This window comes from Rhineura floridana, chromosome 3 (genome assembly GCF_030035675.1).
Source record: "Rhineura floridana isolate rRhiFlo1 chromosome 3, rRhiFlo1.hap2, whole genome shotgun sequence".
Lineage (NCBI taxonomy): Eukaryota > Metazoa > Chordata > Lepidosauria > Squamata > Rhineuridae > Rhineura > Rhineura floridana.
In genome coordinates, this window is record NC_084482.1 from 95210926 (window position 1) to 95231956 (window position 21031).

A 21031-nucleotide genomic window follows, 5' to 3' on the forward strand; every position below is an offset into this window, starting at 1 on the left:
GGCCCTGGTCCCCTCACAGACCTTCAATCAGAGTGGCTGACTATTAAACCAGTCCGGCACTGGAGCTCTCTCAGTGGAACAGGGGTCTCCTCTCAGCACCCTTCACAAACTACACTTCCCAGGATTCTCTGAGGGAAGCCATGACTGTCTCAAGTGAAATCAAAGTCTTGTGTGGGTGTGGCCCCCTGATTAGCCTAGCCCAGCAGCTGTGAGTCTGGCATTTAGAACTCTTGACAGTTGGTTCTTACTGAGCATGCCCGATGTTATCACAGGGTTCCAGCCAAATTTTCTTAAATTAATTAAAAATCAGCCAGGCGTTTTTTTAACTTTTAAACTGCAGAAGATGGAGGTCAGAGTATGGGGCAAGGTCAGTATTAGGATTACAGGTACTCTGTGAACATGGCTGATTTTTAATGAATTTCAACAGATTACGAGAACTCTGGCAGAAAGAAGTGCAAAAGGGCTCTGGGTTTTTTTTCTCTCTTTCTACACTTTGAACTCTCCATTCTCTCTGAGTGTATTGCGTATCGCCATGAAAATTGAGAGGGTTGTTAAGCAAGTGTTTCTGAGTTCAGGACTGTAAGTTTTGTAAGGTTTTGTTTTGAAATGAGGTTATGGGAAGCATCAGAATGGCATGGGGGTATTTTCAATTTAACATTGTGGAATGTGAAAAATCCATGCTGGCTATAGTATACAGCCACTCTTGTGGCTGTATAATGTCAATGGCAAACACAGAAATAAGTATAAAGGGTTGTAATGAACAACTTCTGTGAGCGCAGTGGGACTTCCTCTCTCTTCTTCTCCTCCCTCACACCCCTCCTGAACTACCCCCAAATCTACTCCAGAGGATTGGGGGAATGCATAGAGAAGATTTTGGGGAGGGCATGGGGGGAAGAGGGAGGGGAAGTTCCATTGTGCTCACAGAAGTCGTTCTGCACATGCCATGTTGTTGGATAGTTAGACCCTGCTAGAGTCACCAGTGTGAGGTTCCTCGCACTTTACATGATGATGATATTAATCATCATCATTAAGAGTAGCAAGAAACAACAACAACGTCAATTACAGTAGTGTCATGCAACAGCAGGTTTGAATTATACATTATACACAGGGAGCATGGTGGCACCCATTTTAATGTGGCTGACAATAAAGTTAGAGAAATCGGTAGATTAATGCATTAGCTGGTTAATAATACCCCAGAAATGTAAATTTTCATCAGAGCTGTCATCTGTGAAAGGACATTTATTACTAATTGTATGACTGAACAAAATGCAAATATCATTTAGGCCAAGCAATGTGTTTGCTTCAAATGCTTTTTTTCCCATTCAGATAAGTGACTTGTCAGTGTAAGTTTGTCAAGACAATCTGTTCTCTCCAAAATTTAGTCTTTTTTTATCTTGCTACTCCTCCAAGGAGCTCAGGCTTGGTTGTTCTCCTCCCTTTATACTCACAACAGACCTGTGAGGTAGGTTGGGCAGACATAGTATCTGCTTCATAGCTGAATGATGTTTTGAACTTGGATTGCCCTGCTCCATTGGAATTTTGTAACATTTATTTCAATCAGTTAAGTAGTTGACAAACAGCTGGGAACCCTTTTAGAAAACTAACTTTTAGTGTTTAAGATTTCATGTGTGCAGTGATAATCCCCACCCACCTCTGCAGCCTCAAAGTTGAAAGGAAAACTGGGCACTTGTCAAACTTGCTAGAAGGTGGTTGCACAGTTGCTGCGTTGAGCAAACATGTTAAAGCCTGGCTTTTTTTTAACTCCACTAAGCACCAAGGCTTCTTCATGTATTTGAAAAATCTTAAAGGTGTACCTCAAAATGTAATGTGTGAATGTCACAAATACATGTTTTTGTAAATTTGAGCACAATACGCTAATCAGAGAGCCAGGATTGCCTGGGTCTCCCTGCTTGTATCATCACCCAAGTCCATATTTGTTGTTGTGTAGTTCATGAAAGGGCCAGTGGACATAGGCATTGGCAATAATTTTGACCATATTGGTAAAGGTGAGGACTCACCACTTGAAATGATTACTGCTAACAATGCCCCAAATTTCGGCAATTCTATTTAGTCCTTGTAGGACTGGGATGTGGGGAAATCGTTAGCACCTGCAGGAAACTAAAATTCCCAGTTCAGTTTTCTGATTTTTTAAAATAGAAAGCCAAGACAGTAAAACTTGACAGTAAAAAGACATATTCTTTCTCTTTGTCCTTTACTGTTCTCCCTGTAATCTTTCTACTTTTTTTAAAAAAAAGAGCAAATGCCATCATGCCAGTGATACACTTCACAGGTGACCCACTAAAAGACCAAAGACCTAGAATATATATCCATTTACTCCTCTGCAGCTCAGCTTTCAGGCAGGCCTATCTACCATTCTTGATTGCTGAAGAACCTCCTATAAGCTTCCCTGGAATATAGTTTGAAAATCACTGGTCTATTATATTGGCTTATATAGTTTTTATAAAAGAAAAAAATGCATACTTTGTTTTTAGATAATGCTTGTAGGTGTCATAGCAGGCGTGTTCGTAGAGCAGCCTTTGCTAGCCTGGTGCCCTCCAGATGTTGTTGGACTACAACTCTCATCAATGATGGCTGAGGCTGATGGGATTTGTAGTCCAGCAACAGCTGGAGGGTACCAGACTGACAAAAGGTATCTTAGAAAGATTTCTCTTAGAGTAGCTATACATAACAATCCTAGTGTGTGTTGTGTGTGGAGAAGGGGAGAATGCATGTCAGAGTATCTACCACATCCAGTGCTCTGGTATTTAAGGTAGAAATTGGAGGGGTGTGTGTCTATTTTTTCATCTTCTGTTTCTGTCTCCCCCCCTCACATTAACCACAATATGAGAAAATTAATTATGCCAGCTCCAGGATTGGAGGACTGTTTGAGGAATGTTGGGGGGAAAGAGGGGACTTAGAATCCTGTAGAGCTGTGACCCCCCTCTTTGCTATTAACTAACTAACTAATTAATTAAGATTTATATGCTGTTTTTCTTGGCAAAACCAGTCCAAAACAGCTTACAATAAAAACTACTTATTTTTGTAAAAAAAACGTGGTGCCAGTACACATACCTTGGTAAAAGCGCCATGGGTGCCAGCACAAAATGATTGCTATGGGCAGCAAAAAAGAAAAGAAAAAGGTGACAGTGCTTTGTACTGATGAGTACTGTAACAAAAAAAGTACCTCAATATTACTACAACCAATAAAAGCTACAAGTATTTTCCAATTAATATTACTAAAACCAAGAATAAAACAGATTCACAGAAATAAAAACAGAATTTCAATAACATATTGATATACTAGCCTCCATCCAGCAAGCGGGACAAAAACTACTCAGGGGAAGGCCAATCAAATCTGTCTTTAAAACCTTCTAAAAAGCCTACTATAACTCTACTGGGAAGAAGTTCCAAAGATACAGAGCCACCACGGAAAAGGCCCTCTCTCTCACCCAACTCTCCAGCCTAGGAGACAGACACACCAAGAGGGCCTCTGACTGAGATCTCAGGGTGTGGGCAGGATGATATGGGTGCAAGCGGTTCATCAGGTAGCTTGGGACTAAACCATTAGGGTTCTAAGTGAAAACCAGCACTTTAAAATGAGCCTGGAAACACACTGGAAGCCAGTGTAGCTGATATAATGTAGGTGTGTTATACATATATTGCTTTAAATTGCTTTTAATTTTTTTGTAATTTGTTTTACCTGTTGTAGTTATATTGTTGTGACCTACCCTGGGACCTTCTGGTAAAGCGCAAGTAATCATCATCATCATCATCTATTTATTATTTTGATTTTCAGCTTGCCCTTCATCAAATTAATGATCCCAGGATGGATTACAATTCTACAAATAATAAAATCATACAGCACATTAAATAAACCTATCCACAATTAAAACCATACATACTAAATAGCAGAGCAGATAAACAACTTATTGAGTCTGGTTTCAGTTACATCATTTCATGAAAAAGTCCCAAGGAAAGAGGTGTGTCTTCATCTGGCACTTCAGTGTGCCTCAAGAACAACCTGTTTGGACCTCCAGTGCCAGTGGAACACCACTGGTAGGACAACTCTGCCTGTTGAACTTTCTGTGCACGTAACTCTCTCTCTCTCTCTCTCTTTCTGTGTGTGTCTTGCCTCACAAGTGTCATACCACAGGCAGGCCTGCTTTTTCACTGAGTGGTATTTATGCAGCTTCCTGCAGTCCTTGCTGTTGTAGGATTGCAGAATTAGTCTTTTTCTGTATCTTGCAGTAAAATCAAGAATGTCTTAAACCTAGTGGTGATCCTTTCTTCTTTATTACTCTGCCACTTGTTCTTTTGATTCATTAAGGTGAAATGGCACAACTTAGCTGCTAAATAATGGCTAACCCAAATGTAGGTTCTGTTAACAGAGTAACTCAAATAACACAGACAGAATCCAGAAAGAAAAGATCCTGGCTACTACTTTACTGGGCAAACTGAACCAAAACATTGTATAATTTGAGCAGAAATAATCAGAGAGGTTTTATCTTTCAGTTCACGCCTTGTACAGAGCAGAAAGACATACAACCAAACTTACAGGGGAAAAACTCTCTCAGAATTACACAGCCGATCAGAGCATGTGCTACCACAGCAGAGATTATGCCACTCTGCCTGGTTGCTAAGCAACACCCCCCATGGCTGACTTACTAGTAACACAATAACTCCTAAGTTACAAACTGAATGATCCCTGCTGTTGTACCTCCCACAGGTTCTGTGTATTTGAAATGATTCCTGTCACTATGAAATGTGTGCACATTTGTGTGCCTATTTTCTTTCCCTCTGGTGATAAATCCCATTTAAACACTGTCCTTCAAAAGGCAACAAATTTTTATGTCTTATAAACCAACTCAGTCACTATTCTCTTGAGTAAATTTCCTGTTACATTTCATCACAGCAATTGTTTCTTCTCATGAGGCTCTATCAATGTTTAATATCAAGGTGTCCCCTTAAACTGTAATGTGAGAGAGCCCAATAGAATCGTTGAATTATACATTGCCTAGCTGAATGTGAGCAGCTTTTTTGAAAGTCCAAAGCTATCCTTGCTGAACTAATTTCTGGGAAGCACTGTGAAAAACCCATATCTATGGATGAGCTTCAGAGAAAACTGAGCCAGAGGCATGATTCAAGATCCCAAAAAGTGAGATTCAAAATCTCCTCAGCATACAGTGGCCGAGTCTTAAAGCAGGTATATGAAGATGGACAGGAACTTGAGATCCCACAGGAAGAATGTTCTCATAGTTTTCGGCACTGGGACTTTGAACCCAGAGACAATTTCTTTGGGATTGGTGAAGGCCCAGGATCCAGATTTTGTCCACCAGCTAAATTGAATGCACAGAGGATCAGTGTATTCAGAGAAGGGAACAAATACACCCTCACAGGTAGTCCTTCCCTCTTAAATGACCATCAGGCAGAGGAGAGCCATATGGTAAGTAATGTTTGTTTAAACATGACCGTCGTTATGGAGATGATGGCATCTTTAAAATGGCAAATGCAATAAGCAGAAACAACATATAGTCCTCATGTTGGCCAAGTAACTATCCTTTAAAAATGTCACTATTGATGTTTAGACCCAGGGGTGGAAACAGTGTGGTGTGCAATATGAAGCATAGACTGTGTAAAGTAGCTGAAAATGGAAACACTACAGAATACCTAGGAAATGAAACAAAGAAAATTGCCCAGTTGAGTACACTTGCTGCAACAGTCAACGTCTACAAGATCACTGTGAGCTTTAGAAATCAATAGCAGAGAAAACAAATGCCAGGATTTATGAAGAACTTTCTTCCATTTCATTCCTTATTGTGAAAAGTGAAATCAACAGGGCATAGACAATGTTTTCAGGTTCTGCAGCACTTTTCTTTCAATGAGCTACAGTGTTTTGTAAAGTATGAATGATGAAGTAAATAGCAATACTACCATTTTTATCTTCTTCCTACAAAAAAGTGATTTAAAAACAACAACACAATTTAATGTTACTTGTAAGCTGTCTTAGAAAGATTTGTATCCTGCAAAACAGGATATAAATAACTGTAATAGATGACTGACTGATTGAATAAATCAATGCCTCCTTATTTGGACCTTTCCTTTTTCCAAAATCCAGTGGCTACTCACTATAGGAAATAGCAGTCACTGTTGCTGGTTGTGAGAGTCATCAAAGTCTCTAGGGCAGGGATAGGAAGTTGTGGCCATCCAGACATGGTTAGACTGTAGCTCCCAGCATCCCTAACCATTGGCCATGCTGGCTGGGGCTGATGGCAGTTGGAGTCCAACAACTTTTGGAGAGCCACAGCTTTCCTACTCTGACTCTAGGTTTAAGATAACATTTTGATGCTGTTTGCCAAATTGCTCGTTTGGTCTACTGAGAGGATTTCATTTCAGGTAAGCAGAGTCCATGCTATATGAGGGCAAAGCTTTTAGGCAATGGAGTGGATGGTGCTCTGAGTTTGAAACCCAGACTCAGAATTTCTCCAGCTGTTTGGCACACATCCTTTTAATTGCTATATTATGCTTTTTATAACATGATGGTATTTTCAAACAGACACTTGGAAATTAAAGTTTGAGATGGACATTAGTGAGTATGCCATATATTCAATATGCAAGTCTTCTGAACTTGGAAGTGAATGGTAAGATATTGTTTTGACTTCAGTGCATTTTGACAGAATGCAAAGTCGTCAGTGCTGATCAGTGCTTACAGATTAAGGCTGTAAAAACACTAATCACCAGATCAAAGTGTTTCCATTAGCCACACCTGCTGATCAGTTGCAAAATCTCTTTGAAGCTGAATTTTTTTTTTTAAAAAAAACCCACACTCAAGTTGCTCCCACCAGGTCTTACAGTAAAAGCGGGTGGGGTTTGACAAGCAGCATGTGCCCCCGTTTTCAGAAGAGAGAGATGGAACTGGCAAAACAGTGAGTGTGTTTCTACTCTCTGACAGCTGTTGGCTTTCTACTATTTTTAACTTACATGTAATCTGTTTCATTCCAGGATCCCCCCATTTTAGATTTTGGGAAGATTATCATCTACACTAGCAATCTGAAAATCATCCGAACACCAATGAATAAGAAAGAGCTGGTGAGAAAAATCATGCAGAACGAAGGTCTTGATGACTGGTCCTTAATGTATCATGAAGGAAGAAGAGAAACTAGTAGTAACCAAAGTGATGGGAACATAAAGGATACTGAATACAAGCTTGTTCACAACCAGCCTGCACAGGTAGGGCAAGCTACGTTTGGAAGCAGAAAAGGGCCATCCTTGAGGCAGTGGTATCTACATGCTCTGGAGAGTCCCGCAAAAGAGTATACAGTAATTTATAAGTACAGTAATTTATAAGAAAAAGGGAAACGCTAAAATTCTCAAATGGCCTAATAAAATTCTCAAATGGCCTAATAAAGATCTGTGAGTTTTCAAGACTTACAGCAGGGTTGGGGAACCTCAGGCACAGGGGTTAAATGCGGCCCTCCAGTTCTCTCTGTCCAGTCCTTGGAAATCTGGCCAGGGCACACCCCTCACTGGCTCTGCTCTGCACCCTCCTCTAGTAGTTTTACCTGGCTGTTCTTGAACTGTGATAATACCTTTTGCTTGCCTGATGGAGAGTGGTGTGTGCCTGGCCACACCCATCACTGGTATGCAGCTCCCAAAAGATTGCCCACGAGGGAATGTGGCCCTCAGGCTGAAAAAGATTCCCCACCCCTGATTTATGGCATGTTGGTGGAAGTTGAACTTCTAGTAATAAGAAATTCAGAGTAACACACCCAACTGCCCGGAAATAGAACGTCTAGGTTCTTCCCCTCAAAACTCATAAAGGTATAGATGTGACCTCAGAATACATAACATTATTCTGCATGTTTCATTGTTGGGGGGAGGGGGAGGCTTTGGGCCAAAATGAGATATATAAATAAATGATAACATAATGCTTTTATGATTGATGTGTTGTCACGTTTTAGTAAAATCTATACATATGTTGGAGGAATTCTCTGTTATACATGTTATGCAGCTAAATGTATGTTGAAGCATCTAATAATTAGCTAATACTGTGACATAATTAGTATCCTCAGCCATATCTTTTGAAAGCATTGTGTTCATGTGTAGCCTTGGCACAATGGGTCCCCTTTTCACAGGCAGAGGATAAAAGTACTGGTTCCTTTCTGGTCTTTGTCATAGTCATTCATCCTGACCCTGGCCTGTTAGAGCAGCAGCATCAAGACAGGTAAAAATGCTCAGAACTGGGCAGCCCATAGAGACCTCCTGTTTTTCTCTGTCTAGTTTAAACTTTCTGGGCAAATATAGCACATGGGTTCAACACACTGGCAAGCATCATACACCATGTGCCCTGTGCAAGGTTTTATTTTTGGGCTCCTTAATTTTTTTTTGGGGGGGGAGATAATAATTTGTTTATTTATTAAACTTGTATACCGCCCCATAGCCGAAGCTCTCTGGGCGGTTTACAATAACTAAAAACAAATACAATTTAAAATACATCTTTTAAAAAACAATTTAAAACACAATTTAAAAATTTAAAACAATATAGAACACATGCTAAAATGCCTGGGAGAAGAGGAAAGTCTTGACCTGGTGCTGAAAAGATAACAGTGTTGGCACCAGGCACACCTCGTCAGGAAGATCATTCCATAATTTGGGGGCCACCACTGAGAAGGCCCTCTCCCTTGTTGCCATTCTCCGAGCTTCCCTTGGAGTAGGCACCTGGAGGAGGGCCTTTGATCTTGAACGTAGTGTATGGGTGGGTTCGTATTGGGAGAGGCATTCCATCAGGTATTGTGGTCCCAAGCTGTGCAAGGCTTTATAGTTCAATACCAGCACCTGGAATCGAGCTCGGAAACATAAAGGCAGCCAGTGCAAGCGGGCCAGAATCGGTTTTATATGTTCGGACCGTCTGGTCCCTGTTACCAATCTGGCTGCTGCATTTTGCACAAGCTGCAGTTTCCGAACCATCTTCAAAGGCAGCCCCACGTAGAGTGCATTGCAGTAATCTAATTTAGAGGTTACCAGAGCATGGACAACTGAAGCCAGGTTATCCCTGTCCAGATAGGGATGTAGTTGGGCCACCAACCGAAGTTGGTAGAAGGCACTCCATGCCACTGAGGCTACCTGAGCCTCAAGTGACAGAGATGGTTCTAGGAGAACCCCCAAGCTACAAACCTGCTCCTTCAGGGGGAGTGCAACCCCATCCAGAACAGGTTGGACATTCACCATCTGGTCAGAAGAACCACCCACTAGCAGCATCTCAGTCTTGTCTGGATTGAGCCTCAGTTTATTAGCCCTCATTCAGTCCATTGTCACAGCCAGGCACCGGTTCAGCACATTGACAGCCTCACAGGAAGAAGATGAAAAGGAGAAATAGAGCTGCATGTCATCAGCATAATGATGGCAATGCACTCCAAAGCTCCGGATGACCGGACCCAGCGGTTTCATGTAGATGTTGAACAGCATGGGGGACAGAACTGACCCCTGCAGAACCCCATACTGGAGAGTCCAGGGTGCCGAGCAATGTTCCCCAAGCACCACTTTCTGGAGGCGACCTGCCAAGTAGGAGCGGAACCACTGCAATGCAGTACCTCCCACTCCCAACTCAGCCAGTCTCCCCAGAAGGATACCATGGTCGATGGTATGGAAAGCCGCTGAGAGATCAAGGAGAATCAACAGAGTCACACTCCCCCTGTCTCTCTCCCGACAAAGGTCATCATACAGGGCGACCAAGGCTGTTTCTGTGCCAAAACCAGGCCTGAAACCCGACTGAAATGGATCTAGATAATCGGTCTCATCCAAGAGTGTCTGGAGCTGGCCCGCAACCACTCGTTCAAGGACCTTGCCCAGGATATAAAACAAATACGATATAACAATTGTTTATAAATAATTGTTGTGTACACAAGAAATATACAAGATCATTCACATGTATTTATAAATGAAAATAATTATTTTAATTGCACTTTTCTGGCTTTCATTTCAGCAAATTCATTGATTACATCATCATAATTAATATCTTTAACGATATTATATTCAATCAAAATTATGGAAAGATTGGATAATCGTTCTTGTCTGATAGTCGATCTTAAATAATTCTTAATTAATTTTAACTTGCTAAAACTTCTCTCACACGAAGCAGTAGAAACGGGAAGAGTGAGAAATATTCGGAGAGCAACATTGATATTCGGATATGACTCAATTAATCCAAAATCATGAAGAGCCTGTAGAATATCAAGTGGAGTTGCAGTTTTAATGTTTTGTATTAGTGTCAAGGCTTCAAACTTAAAGCTTTGAATTTCACATGTGAGCTCATACATATTTAAATCTTTGCTATACTTAATAGCGAGATGTGCAGCCGATTTTTGTAAATCAGCAACGCTCATCGATTCTAAAGACGAGCCATAGAGAAAGCAAAAATCGTCACAGGTAGTTCTCAGTTGCTCATAACGCCAATCTATTTGAGACAACAGAGTGTCAAAATGCTGTAAAATTGCATTTTAAATAATTCTTCGGGTGTCATGCTACTTCCTTCATCCGGTGCTTCATCTATTTCCATTTTCTTAACTCTTCTCTTCCGTTTATTAGGAAATCCAATCTCTATATCCATTGTTTCAGCCAAATCTTTTGCTTCCAGGAAATTTTGTTCGAAACCTGTTTCTTGTAGTCCTTGTAAAGTACCATGTAGTCCATCAATTAATTTTGTTGCATGGTCTATCGATACATCTTTTCGTTGTAATGCTTTATTTGTTCATTCAATGCATTGTAGAATTTTATTCCACACAGAAAGAGTACAGATAAATCTGTAATTAATTTTTAACAGCAAACTTTTTGCATTTGATACAGCTTCCGGATTTGATAAATCATTTGCAATCGTTTCCAATCCTCTCTTTACTTCAGATAATTGTAAACATAGTGACTTTATTGCATTGGCCTTTGATGACCACCTTGTATCAGAAAAACTTTTAAGTGACAATTCAGTCATTCAGATGTTGGTGAGCAGAGTGTGTCGAGGGCGTCCAGGGACTGAGCGACACAATGACCAATCGCTAAACCGCTAAATAATGCAATGGGCTGCCTGGGCCCACTTGACGCACTTGGTTCACTGACATCTGAACTGCACAGCAGAGCATGGCGGTGAAATTTAAAATTTGAAAATATTATTATATTTGACAATTTTTTTTTGTCAGTTCCATTTCAGGGCCCCCTTCGTCCTGGGCCCTGTGCCTGTGCACCTGTTGCCAGCGGCGTCACTAGCGGGAGTGCGGGGGGGTGCGGACCTCTGGCGTGCGCCCTCCCAGGGGCATGGACAGGGGTGGCTGGTTTGTCTCACGCGTGCTCGGTGCATGCGTGCTCCAGGCTGACGATCTCTTCCAGTGATTAAATCCTGGAGTCTGGACCCTGAGGCCCCGCCCCGTGGGAGATCATCCAGGCCGCTGGTGCCCTTTCCTCATGTGACACCTCTGATGACCTCTAAGCGCACGTGCCATGCCGCACAGGCCGGGCAGGCAGCTCAGCTCTCCGCCGGCCCTCAGCGGCGTCTGCCTGTCCCACTTCTTCCTGGACCTGGTGCCGTCCGCAGCCTAGGGGTGGGGCCAGGTGGCTCTGGTGTCACCCCCTCCATGGTGTCACCCGGGTGCAGCCCGCACCTGCCGCACCCGGCTGGTGACACCCCTGCCTGTCGCACCTGCCTAGTTACGGCACTGCCCTTGGCCTTACCTTTTTGCCGTCATTCTTCTGTCAATGGGTACAGGTTGTTGAGGAATGGATCTGCTGCAGAGCACTTCTTTCCTTCTGGCTACGTGTATCTCTGGAAGAGAGGGAGGCTCTGTAGAGAAAGTAGCAACTTACAGAAAGAAAGGGAGAGGCTGAGGAAGACGTGAATTGCTTGTGGATATAACAGGACTGTCCTAGACATGCACAGATTGCTGGTTTATTTTTCACAAATAAAGAAGTAATCATAATTTTAGGAAAATAAAACCCTCCCTTTCTTCCTGCACGCAACAAACAAAAAACAGCCTTCCTGTTAGGTGGGGTAGGTGATGTGATAGGCCCTGAGTTTGAGACAACTATTAGCAGCCGCAGATCAGAATGAAAAACATTTTTTCACTTTGGCTGTTTGCTCAACATGAAGTGCTAACTTATTTCAGTATCCTAATCAAGGCTGCTATGGAATTCCTCTTCCCAAGTGGCACTGTAATGGGCTAAGTAAATCTACAGGTAATTCTACGTATCTAGGTAAATCTACAGGTAGATCTGTCCCTACTAGACAAATGCCTGCCCCCACATTTTGCAGGTTGTTTTTCAAAACACCAAGGATGAAGAGAAACTTGCTCTTAACAAAAGTGTTGTCCAGAGTCCTAGATTCTCTCTGAATTTTTTGTTGGATTCTGCACAAAAGTCTCACCCAACACAGTGCAACTGTGGCTGTGCTTATTTCTACATCATTGGCCTACGAAAAAGCTTGGAGGGAGCTCAAAACTCCTACTTGGCAGAGCACAACCCTCTATTTGAATGGTATCCTCTTTTTGAAGGGCTGTCCAGTCCAAATCCAGTTTAAAGACAATGAACCCTAGGAAGGGAGACCAATGGCCTTCAAGTTTCCCATCAGCAAAGAGTGCCTGGACAGCAGGTTGAGCAGCAACACAGCTCACAGCCTTCCACACTGTGGTGACATATATTGTATTTATTTTTATGTTATAATCATTATTTCTAATGTACATATATAAATATAAATTAGCATATGTCATTTTTCTGTAGCCCCACCCAATCCTCTTGTTTGGTGATGTATTTCCTCTTTTTTTGGTGGCCACACTAATTTTAACCTGTCCAGCTACCAGCCTACACTTACATTCCCTTTGAAATGGAATCACATTAGCTTTTGAAAACAAATCATCCTCTCTAAAAATGGTACAATATCATGGCATTTTGAGAAAACAGGAGAGAATGGTTTGAAAATACATAAAAATACCTTTTTATGTAATGCTGAAGCAACAGAATAGTGCCAGCCATAATGTGGCATCAGTAGGAGTGAGTGTTCACATGTTCCATTCAACGAGTGTGCAATCTGTGTACCAAATAGCTAAGCTGTACCCTTGTAGTTATTCACGTGCAACGTTCAGCAAATGTACAGTACTTGTGTAGCTGCTTATTCTCCCCTGTTGTTTTCCTGATAAGATGTTTTTAGAATGATCTGATTGTTAATGGGAAACAGTGGATAATAAAGGGAAGTTTCATGCATCTCCACCTGGAGAGGGCTGGAGTTAGTTTGCCTATTCTGAGTTGTGTGTGAGTGCATGCGTGCAAGGACAGCTATAAAGAAATACAATGGATCTGGCTGGTGTAGACCTATTCCTAATTATAATTATAAGCAGGTGTGTAGTCCTGTTGGGTTGCTCTGGGATCCTGTCCTGTTACTTTTATTGCAGGAGGCCCCCTCTGATCTGCCCCTTGCCATCATGGAGAAGAAGGCAGGAGAGGAGGGCCCTCCTAGGGCAAGTGATAGAGCAGAGGCCTCAGCAACAGCCTCCCCAAGCAGGACCAGACTGCGGAGGAGGAATAGGAATAGGAAGAGAGGTGCCATACCATGGGGCAAGAGACAGACCGCAGGCTGGGTTGGGCAAAAAATCCGTTTAATTCTGACTGCAGATCCCATCACTAGAATTCCCTTGCATGCTGATTGGCTCACACCATCTGCTGTTGTGGGGAGGAAAGAGTCATGAGGAGTTGAGAGAGAGAAATTTACAGAGAAGTGAGGAGAGTGGACTGCCAATCCCAGGTACTGTATTTACTTTAATTATTTAGGCAGAGGTTCCCAAATTGTGGTCCGTGCCTCCTTGCCCTGTGGCTTGGGCTAACTTAAAAAACAACTGTGCTGAGGGCTGGGGCTTACTTTAAAAATAATGTGCTGAGAGTGGGGAGGGATATCACTGCAAGCTCAGGCTGGCTTTTGGGGAGCCTTGGGGAGCAAGCTTTTGGGAGACTGGGGCTTGCTTTTAAAAAAAAAAAGTTATGGAGGGAAGGATGGAGCAGTGGGTGGGTCCCTGCATGCTCAGGATACTGTTGTCTGCCGGCAAAGTGGAGTTGCTAGGAGGTGCTTCCTTGCCCCAGGGAGGAGCTTTTCTGAAAGGGAGGTTGCTGAAGTAGTGTCTCTCTCTCTCACACACACACACTGCAAAGGGGTCTGGCATGACTCATGAATGGACACTGCACTTCTAAATTTACCACTATGCTACTGATGATAAGATTGAAGATGTATTGTGATTAGCGCTCCTGCCTGTGTCTTTACTTCTTTATTGCATCTCCATAATACCTCAATACAGACTTTGGTCATTACAAAATAGGGCTGTGCATGTACCCCACCCACCCTCAATACGATCTGTGGCTCAGATTGTTAAATACAGATCAGTCCCAATCTGGTCTGTACAGATTTGGACCTGATCCTACCCAGTTCAGATCCAAATCTGAATCACAATCCTGGTATTACAAATCCTCAGAAGTACCACTGACTTAGATTGCAAAACTGAAATGACTATAACATTTTTGTTTTTTGACCTAGAGACACAAAATATGATGCGATAGTAGCTGCTATATAGGGAATTAAACCTGCCAAGTTACAGATGGATAGCTCCACAGATGTTCATGCTAGCCACCTTTAAAATTTAAAATATTTTAAAATTAAAACACGTTTTGTTTTTTCAAACCGGGAAATGGAATTTGGTGACATGATAGCCCCTATAAAGGGAATTAATCCTGCCAAAATTTAAGGTGGGTAGCTCCAGGGATTTTCATGGCTAGCCATCTTTAAAAGTTGCTTTTTCCAAGAAAGATTTTTTTTAAAAATTACCTGCTATAGGGGGCAGATAGTGGTGAGTGAGGGAAAAATAAAAATACAGTTTAATATTAGTAATATTCACTGATGTTAGTAATCGGAAATAATAATTCTTAACTGAGAATGCTGGCTAATATGCCCATAACTGGCTGGCTCATGATGATGATAATAATAAAAGTGTAACCATGTAAGCTGGCTGCTTCTTATTGCTTGTGGGTAGCAACTGGATGATGATGATGATACTGAATTCAGAAAGCTGTGGCTAAATATTCCCACAAGGTTTAATAGTAATTCTTAGCAATCAGAATTGAATAAAATAATCCTCAAGGACTGCCTTTCCTGATATGGACCAACTTGCCATGGGAGGCCCTTCTTTATGTTTCCCCTCTGAAGGAGGTGCAGAGAGTGGCAACATAAGAACGGGCCTACTCAGTAGCAGCTCCCATTTGTGGAATGCTCTCCCAGGGAGGTATGCCTGGCACCATTATTACCCATCTTTAGGCACCAGGCAAAAACAAATACTCTTCTCCTAGGCATTTGCTTCTCAACTTTGGAAGGCTTTTGGAGTGCTTCTGTTGTGTAGCCTTCCTAAGAAGGGTTGCTGCACTGCCTTATATACTGGTTTTTTTTTTAACTTAAATCTTTTTCTTTTACTGCTACTTTTTATTAACTGTAAGTTGCTTTGAGTGCACATATTTGTGTAGAAAAGCAAATAACAAATTTAATAAATAATTACAGACAACAAACTTCATTTTTAAAAAAGTATGTAAATAGGGATGTGAGTGGAATTAATTTGGAAAGAACAGAAAACATACACAAGCTGAACAAATGCTACCCAACCACCACCAAACATTTTTAAGAGACAGAACTTACAAAAGATCTCTACATTTCAAGACCTCACCCTTTCCAAGTACTATGATTGGAGAGTAGTGGGTGGGATGAAAGCATTATAGCCTTCCTTCCTCTCTCTACCCTAGTGCTCTCCTTTGAGGTGTTGTAATTGATCCATTTCAGAGACATGCTGTCTGGGTTCATTAGAGACTGTTTTGAGCTACAGATCTATATGAATCTCTACAATTCAATTTGGGACTAACCGATCTGCTCTGTAGAGGTTTGTAGCTGCTTCAACCCAATTTGGACAGGATACAAATAGGCCCAAGTTATCCCTATTTGGTTTGTTATTTGTACAAATACAGAGCACAACCTTATTGTAAAGACACTGTATTCCTAGTATCATAACTTCCAAAGGAAACATGTGCTGAGCCTTGAAAGTGAGAATATTCAAGATGATGTTCTGCCCAAACTCTTCCACAGGCAAAAATCAGCAAGGAATTTGGATTCTGGAGGCTTCTGCAGTATGCTAGGGCTTGCTACACATGAGCAAAGTTTTCCTGCTCTGAAATACCATAAGGATTTCAGTGTGCCATCATCAAAATAGGAGGTCTCTGTTCCCACTCACAGAGGCACACTGTGCTGCAGTAACCACTGAGCCCTCAATTTTGGTAAAATTTAGCAGATTTTGGAAGGGGAAGTTTGTCAGAAATCCAGATCTGCTGAACCTTCTCCACAGCAGAAATGGGTAGTCCTAACCACCTCTACAACTCAATAGTTGCAGCCCTTAAAGGCTATCAAATGTGTATTATGTGTGGACAGAACAGTAATTAAAATTCTGAAATCAGAAGTATTCCATTAAGGAAATGGGCATTCACATATTTTTTGCATAATGCATAAGAAAAAAGGGGTTGCGAGAAGGTTGTCAAGGAACCAGGATCACAGAAAGGGATGGGCATTGGCATCCCCATTAATATTAATCAAGCAAACAGAAAAGTGAGCTATTCAAAAACCACAAGAGCCATATACATCTTAGAGGAATTTATCCTGCTGATTGGATTTAGTTTAGCTAAAGGATTGTGTGAATTGATATTAAGGAAGCTTATTTTGATCAGTCCTTTTATATTTCAGGAAGTGGATGATGAGATCAGTTGCTCTCAATGTAAGGGATCAGGCTCTGCACCCTGCTCTGTGTGCCACGGAAGCAAGTTTTCAATGTTGGCGAACCGATTTAAAGAGTCCTACAGAGCTCTGCGATGCCCTGCTTGTAATGAAAGTGGCCAGCAACCCTGCCAGACCTGTGTCCATTGACTGTACCTGGTATCTGGCTTCTCTTGGCTTCCATTATTTGTTCATTTTCTGCAGAAAAGGAATCCCTCTAGTTTTTCTTTCTGTTGTTTAGCTCTTTGCATACTCAGGTGACAGGTAAAAGTGTTTATACCTGGTGTTGAGATGTTTTACTAAGGTAATAGCCATTTAAAAATAACACTTCCCTTCCATGGCATTGCAAGTGCTACTGTTTGCTATCAGATTGTTAATAAATTGGGCTATGATCCAGCCAAGTAACACATTCTTAAGTCTCATTGACTTCTGTGGATGAGATTCAAGATGACCTCTCCCACTGAAATCAGTATTAAAAAGAACTTTGGCTGGATCATGTTCTGGGTTCTTTTATTTTGAGTCTCCTATCATAAATAAGAAACTCTAATTTGTTTCACTGAAGCAACAGCATTGAACACGTACCATACTAAGGGCAACAGCACCAGAACTCAATGAGGAAGTCAAATGAGAGAGAGACAGGGAGAGAAGCTTTTCCTTGTTGCAGAGTTTAGATTCTTTTCAATAGAAATCATCTCACCTCCCTCTCCTATGCCCCTTTCCCATGAGATATTGATGTTGTGCACCTTTTGATAACTGTATTGCAACTCTTGAGCACTTTTACTCAAACGTTGCTTATGTTTAGGCTAACAGTATTCCTCATGTAATTTCTTGAATTCCCTGGGTTTAGGTTATGAGCATTCTAGGACAGAAATTAATTCTTCTTCTGCAACTGACAACAGAAGCAACTGTACCTCAACTGATGAAATAAATTGTAACATGTTGTACGATTATAATTTCAGTTCCATCCTTTTACTTCCACCATTCATGGACCTTTTCAGTCGTTTCCTTATTTTGCAATTAGCTGTACATTTATTCCTCCCTGTGGTGCTTGCCATTTTCTGTAGATCTAGCTCATTTGATTTTTACTGTTTATTAAAGAACACTGTGTTCGTTTGTTGTATGATTTAGGCAGCATCTCCCTGTTCTAAACACTGCTGCAGAGAAGGATGGAGGAAAACTATAGGCAATTGGAAAAAAGAGAAAAAATGTATTTTATGGCCTTATTCAGTGAGATGCTACCACTGATGTTAATGGGGAAGCTCTGCCTCTCTCAGGATTCTCTTGTTAACAAATGAGGCTTGTGTTCTTTAAATGAGTCCCCAGTTGCAATTTCTAAACCATGAACTCTAATTAGTTTAGATGAAGAAGCAGTGCTGAATACTTAGCATCTACCACTCACAGCACCAAAACCACTACAAATAAGGCAAATGAGAGTGCTTTCTGTTGTTACTCTGTTAATGCTTGCATATGAAATCTAATGCTTTTGATACGCTAAGAGATTCCTCCCATTGTTTGCCTGCTGAGGTTTCAAGTGTAGCCAGACTAATTTATGATCAACTGTGTCCTTTGGAATGTATATGTTAGAAAATTTCTCTAAAATAGCTGTATTAGTAGCACTAATGCCATCATATTTTGAAGACACCTGGATTCTCTAATGTTGACATTCACCAGTGCAACTCCCATTCATATAATACTGCTTTGAAGATTGTCTTGTAAATGTATAACTACAGTAAGCCTTTACTTAGTTCTAAAAATGTATAACATAGAAATGCTTTGAATTTTAACAGAAGTATGGCTAGTACATGAAATGGGGGGTGCTTCAAATTTTACCCTTTCATCCACATAGATCTTATGGCCCGTTATATTTCATTTCTGAATTGCTCTATGTCAGTTTCACCTCTCAGCTAAGACTGAAGCCTACCTTATATGCAGCCTGTGACTGTGAAAGCCAGAAGAGCACATGTTTACAGTCGAGGAAAAACAGCTATCTAAGCCATATGTATATGGAAACAGCCTTTCCGTGAGCAAAAACAGGAGTCCTATGCACAGTGCCAGCCAATGGCAAGCTGGTTGTCTCTCTACTGCCACGGACAGGATTAAGCTTTAGACAAATCACCACAAAAAATGATTTTTCTGTGACACCCCCAAAACTGAATCCTGCACATGTGCCCTGTACTGGGTTGCACTGGCTTGAATCAAGAGGGGGCAAGCTTTTCTTACCAGCTACCACATTATGAAATGGGCATGGCAGGTCCTTTTTAGGCTTTTTGGCTCTGCATCTTACAACCATGTAGATGTCATTTTTAAATCACATTTTCATATCACTTTCACTTCAGAAGCTTGATTGAGCGCCTCACGCCCAAACGACATGTCTGAGCAGCAGACCTGTGCCTTCAAATGTGGGTCTAAATTGGGGGGGGGGAGAATATGTGATTTAAAGCATCAATGTGTCAGCTGGAGGGGTGCTGAACCTTCTCTTACCTGCCATTTCCCCCTCTGCAAACCCCCCTTCCCCAAGTCAGGCTCTCTTCCAGAAACAGATGCCAGTAGGGGGAGAAACAACATTGGGGAATAAACTGCAGGGCTAACAGTGGTGAACAGAGGATTCAGTACCCCCATGTGCTCCACTGCTGGTGCTTTAATTCACATCCTCATCCTATGCATTACCTTTAGATGTCATTGAGGCAGACCTACTTTTGAAGACTGAAGTCTGTTGCTGTCATCCCTATTCTGAGCCTCAGAGGAAGAAATTCATATTTGGCAGCAGTCTAATCATTCAAAGGTCACTGTAAAAGGTAGCACTGGCATTACTCTTAACTAATAAGGCTAAGAGGTAGGCTAAGAGGTTCTAAATGCAACAGTGCATAAATTCCAGGAGAATCATTTGGATTATCCTAGATATACATTTTTGGATGAGGTTGGTTGGCTATGATCTAAAAGGTTCATGGAAACACTAGTGTCCATAAGGGCTTTCCACTCAAATAAAGGAGATTAGTTCTCCACACAAGGTACAAATGCACACAGAAGGTTGTTCTCATATGGCAACATTCCACACTCATACGGCAGTGCCACCTTTGCACTGTATCATTTACGTCTAGGAGCTTCTGGATCAGACCTCATATCTGTAATTGTCACTGATCACATTCTGTTTCTTAACCATTTTTTAGATTGCAGTCTTACATGTTTCCAAACATATTATTTGGAAATACATCCCACTGAAATCAACAGGACATACCACCAAGAAATGTGTTTAGGATTGGAGTGTTATTGATTTTTGTGAATGTTATTTAGTGGATAAAAATAACAAAAATGTAAGATTTTGTGTGAATGTTGTTCACTCTTCCTTTCTTTCTTTTTTTCTTGTTCAACAGTAATATTTAAGCCTTTCATGTTTCTTGTGGTAAGCATATAACCAATTAAGCCACTCTGGGAATCTGAATAAGGGCAGGGTAAGAAATTCATAAAATCAATAAAACAATGCAGCATTGAGACCATGACAAGGTGCTGCCCAAGTGCCAATATTATTCATATAAACAAACATGAATAAACTATTTGAACATGCATTTGCCTATCATAGCTAAGCTACCTGTAATAGAAATACCATGCCTAGCATTTGCACAAAGGAAAATGTGTTATCAGGCTCCCAAATCTAAAAAGACTGGTTCCTGGCTTTCATCTCTTGGCCACACTGCAAAAAAGACACAGGATGGCTCTTTGCCTAAAGCACACAGATATGCATTACCTCCTCTTGTGGGGTTCTTGCTGTGTTCCAGAGATGTCAGAATGAGGCAGAGTGGCAGGAGCACATCACCACCCCACCCTACCAGCCCCCAACTCCTTTGTTCAGCAACAGCAGTATCCTAGATGAGGAGGGTGGCTTGTGTCCTAAGCCTCTCGTTCATGGTACTGGAGACATACAAACAGGCTGTGGGCCCAGTTCTGCAGGTCCAGCCACATATCTTAAACAGTGGCACTGGCAGTGACTTGAATGCATGGCTACAAAACATGGATCCTTTCCATTATGATAAATATTTCATCACTAGTAAGGTCTAACTGTCCCAGCAAAAGTAGAACATTGTGAGCCTTCCCTGCCACCTCTCTCTCCTATCAAAAGCCAGTTCCAATATTTTGTCACATTCTGATGTGACCAAGAATTTAAAATTCAGGATGATTGAAAGTAAAGGAGGAGGATGCTACATAAACAGGAACAGGCTT

General features: G+C 41.5%; 1 protein-coding gene across 2 annotated transcripts; it reads left to right on the plus strand.

Moving 5' to 3' along the window:
- Window positions 1-5090: 5090 nt before the first annotated feature.
- GRXCR2 (glutaredoxin and cysteine rich domain containing 2) lies at window positions 5091-20073 on the plus strand. Of its 2 annotated transcripts, XM_061616961.1 has the most exons (4): window positions 5091-5443; window positions 7000-7227; window positions 13642-13771; window positions 16787-16880. In XM_061616961.1, the coding sequence occupies exons 1-4, from the start codon at window positions 5102-5104 to the stop codon at window positions 16795-16797; spliced, it is 711 nt and encodes a 236-aa protein (XP_061472945.1). In that variant the 5' UTR covers window positions 5091-5101; the 3' UTR covers window positions 16798-16880. The 2 variants fall into 2 exon arrangements, with proteins under 2 accessions (XP_061472945.1, XP_061472944.1); XM_061616960.1 differs by lacking the exon at window positions 13642-13771 and having other exon boundaries at window positions 16787-20073.
- Window positions 20074-21031: the final 958 nt, after the last annotated feature.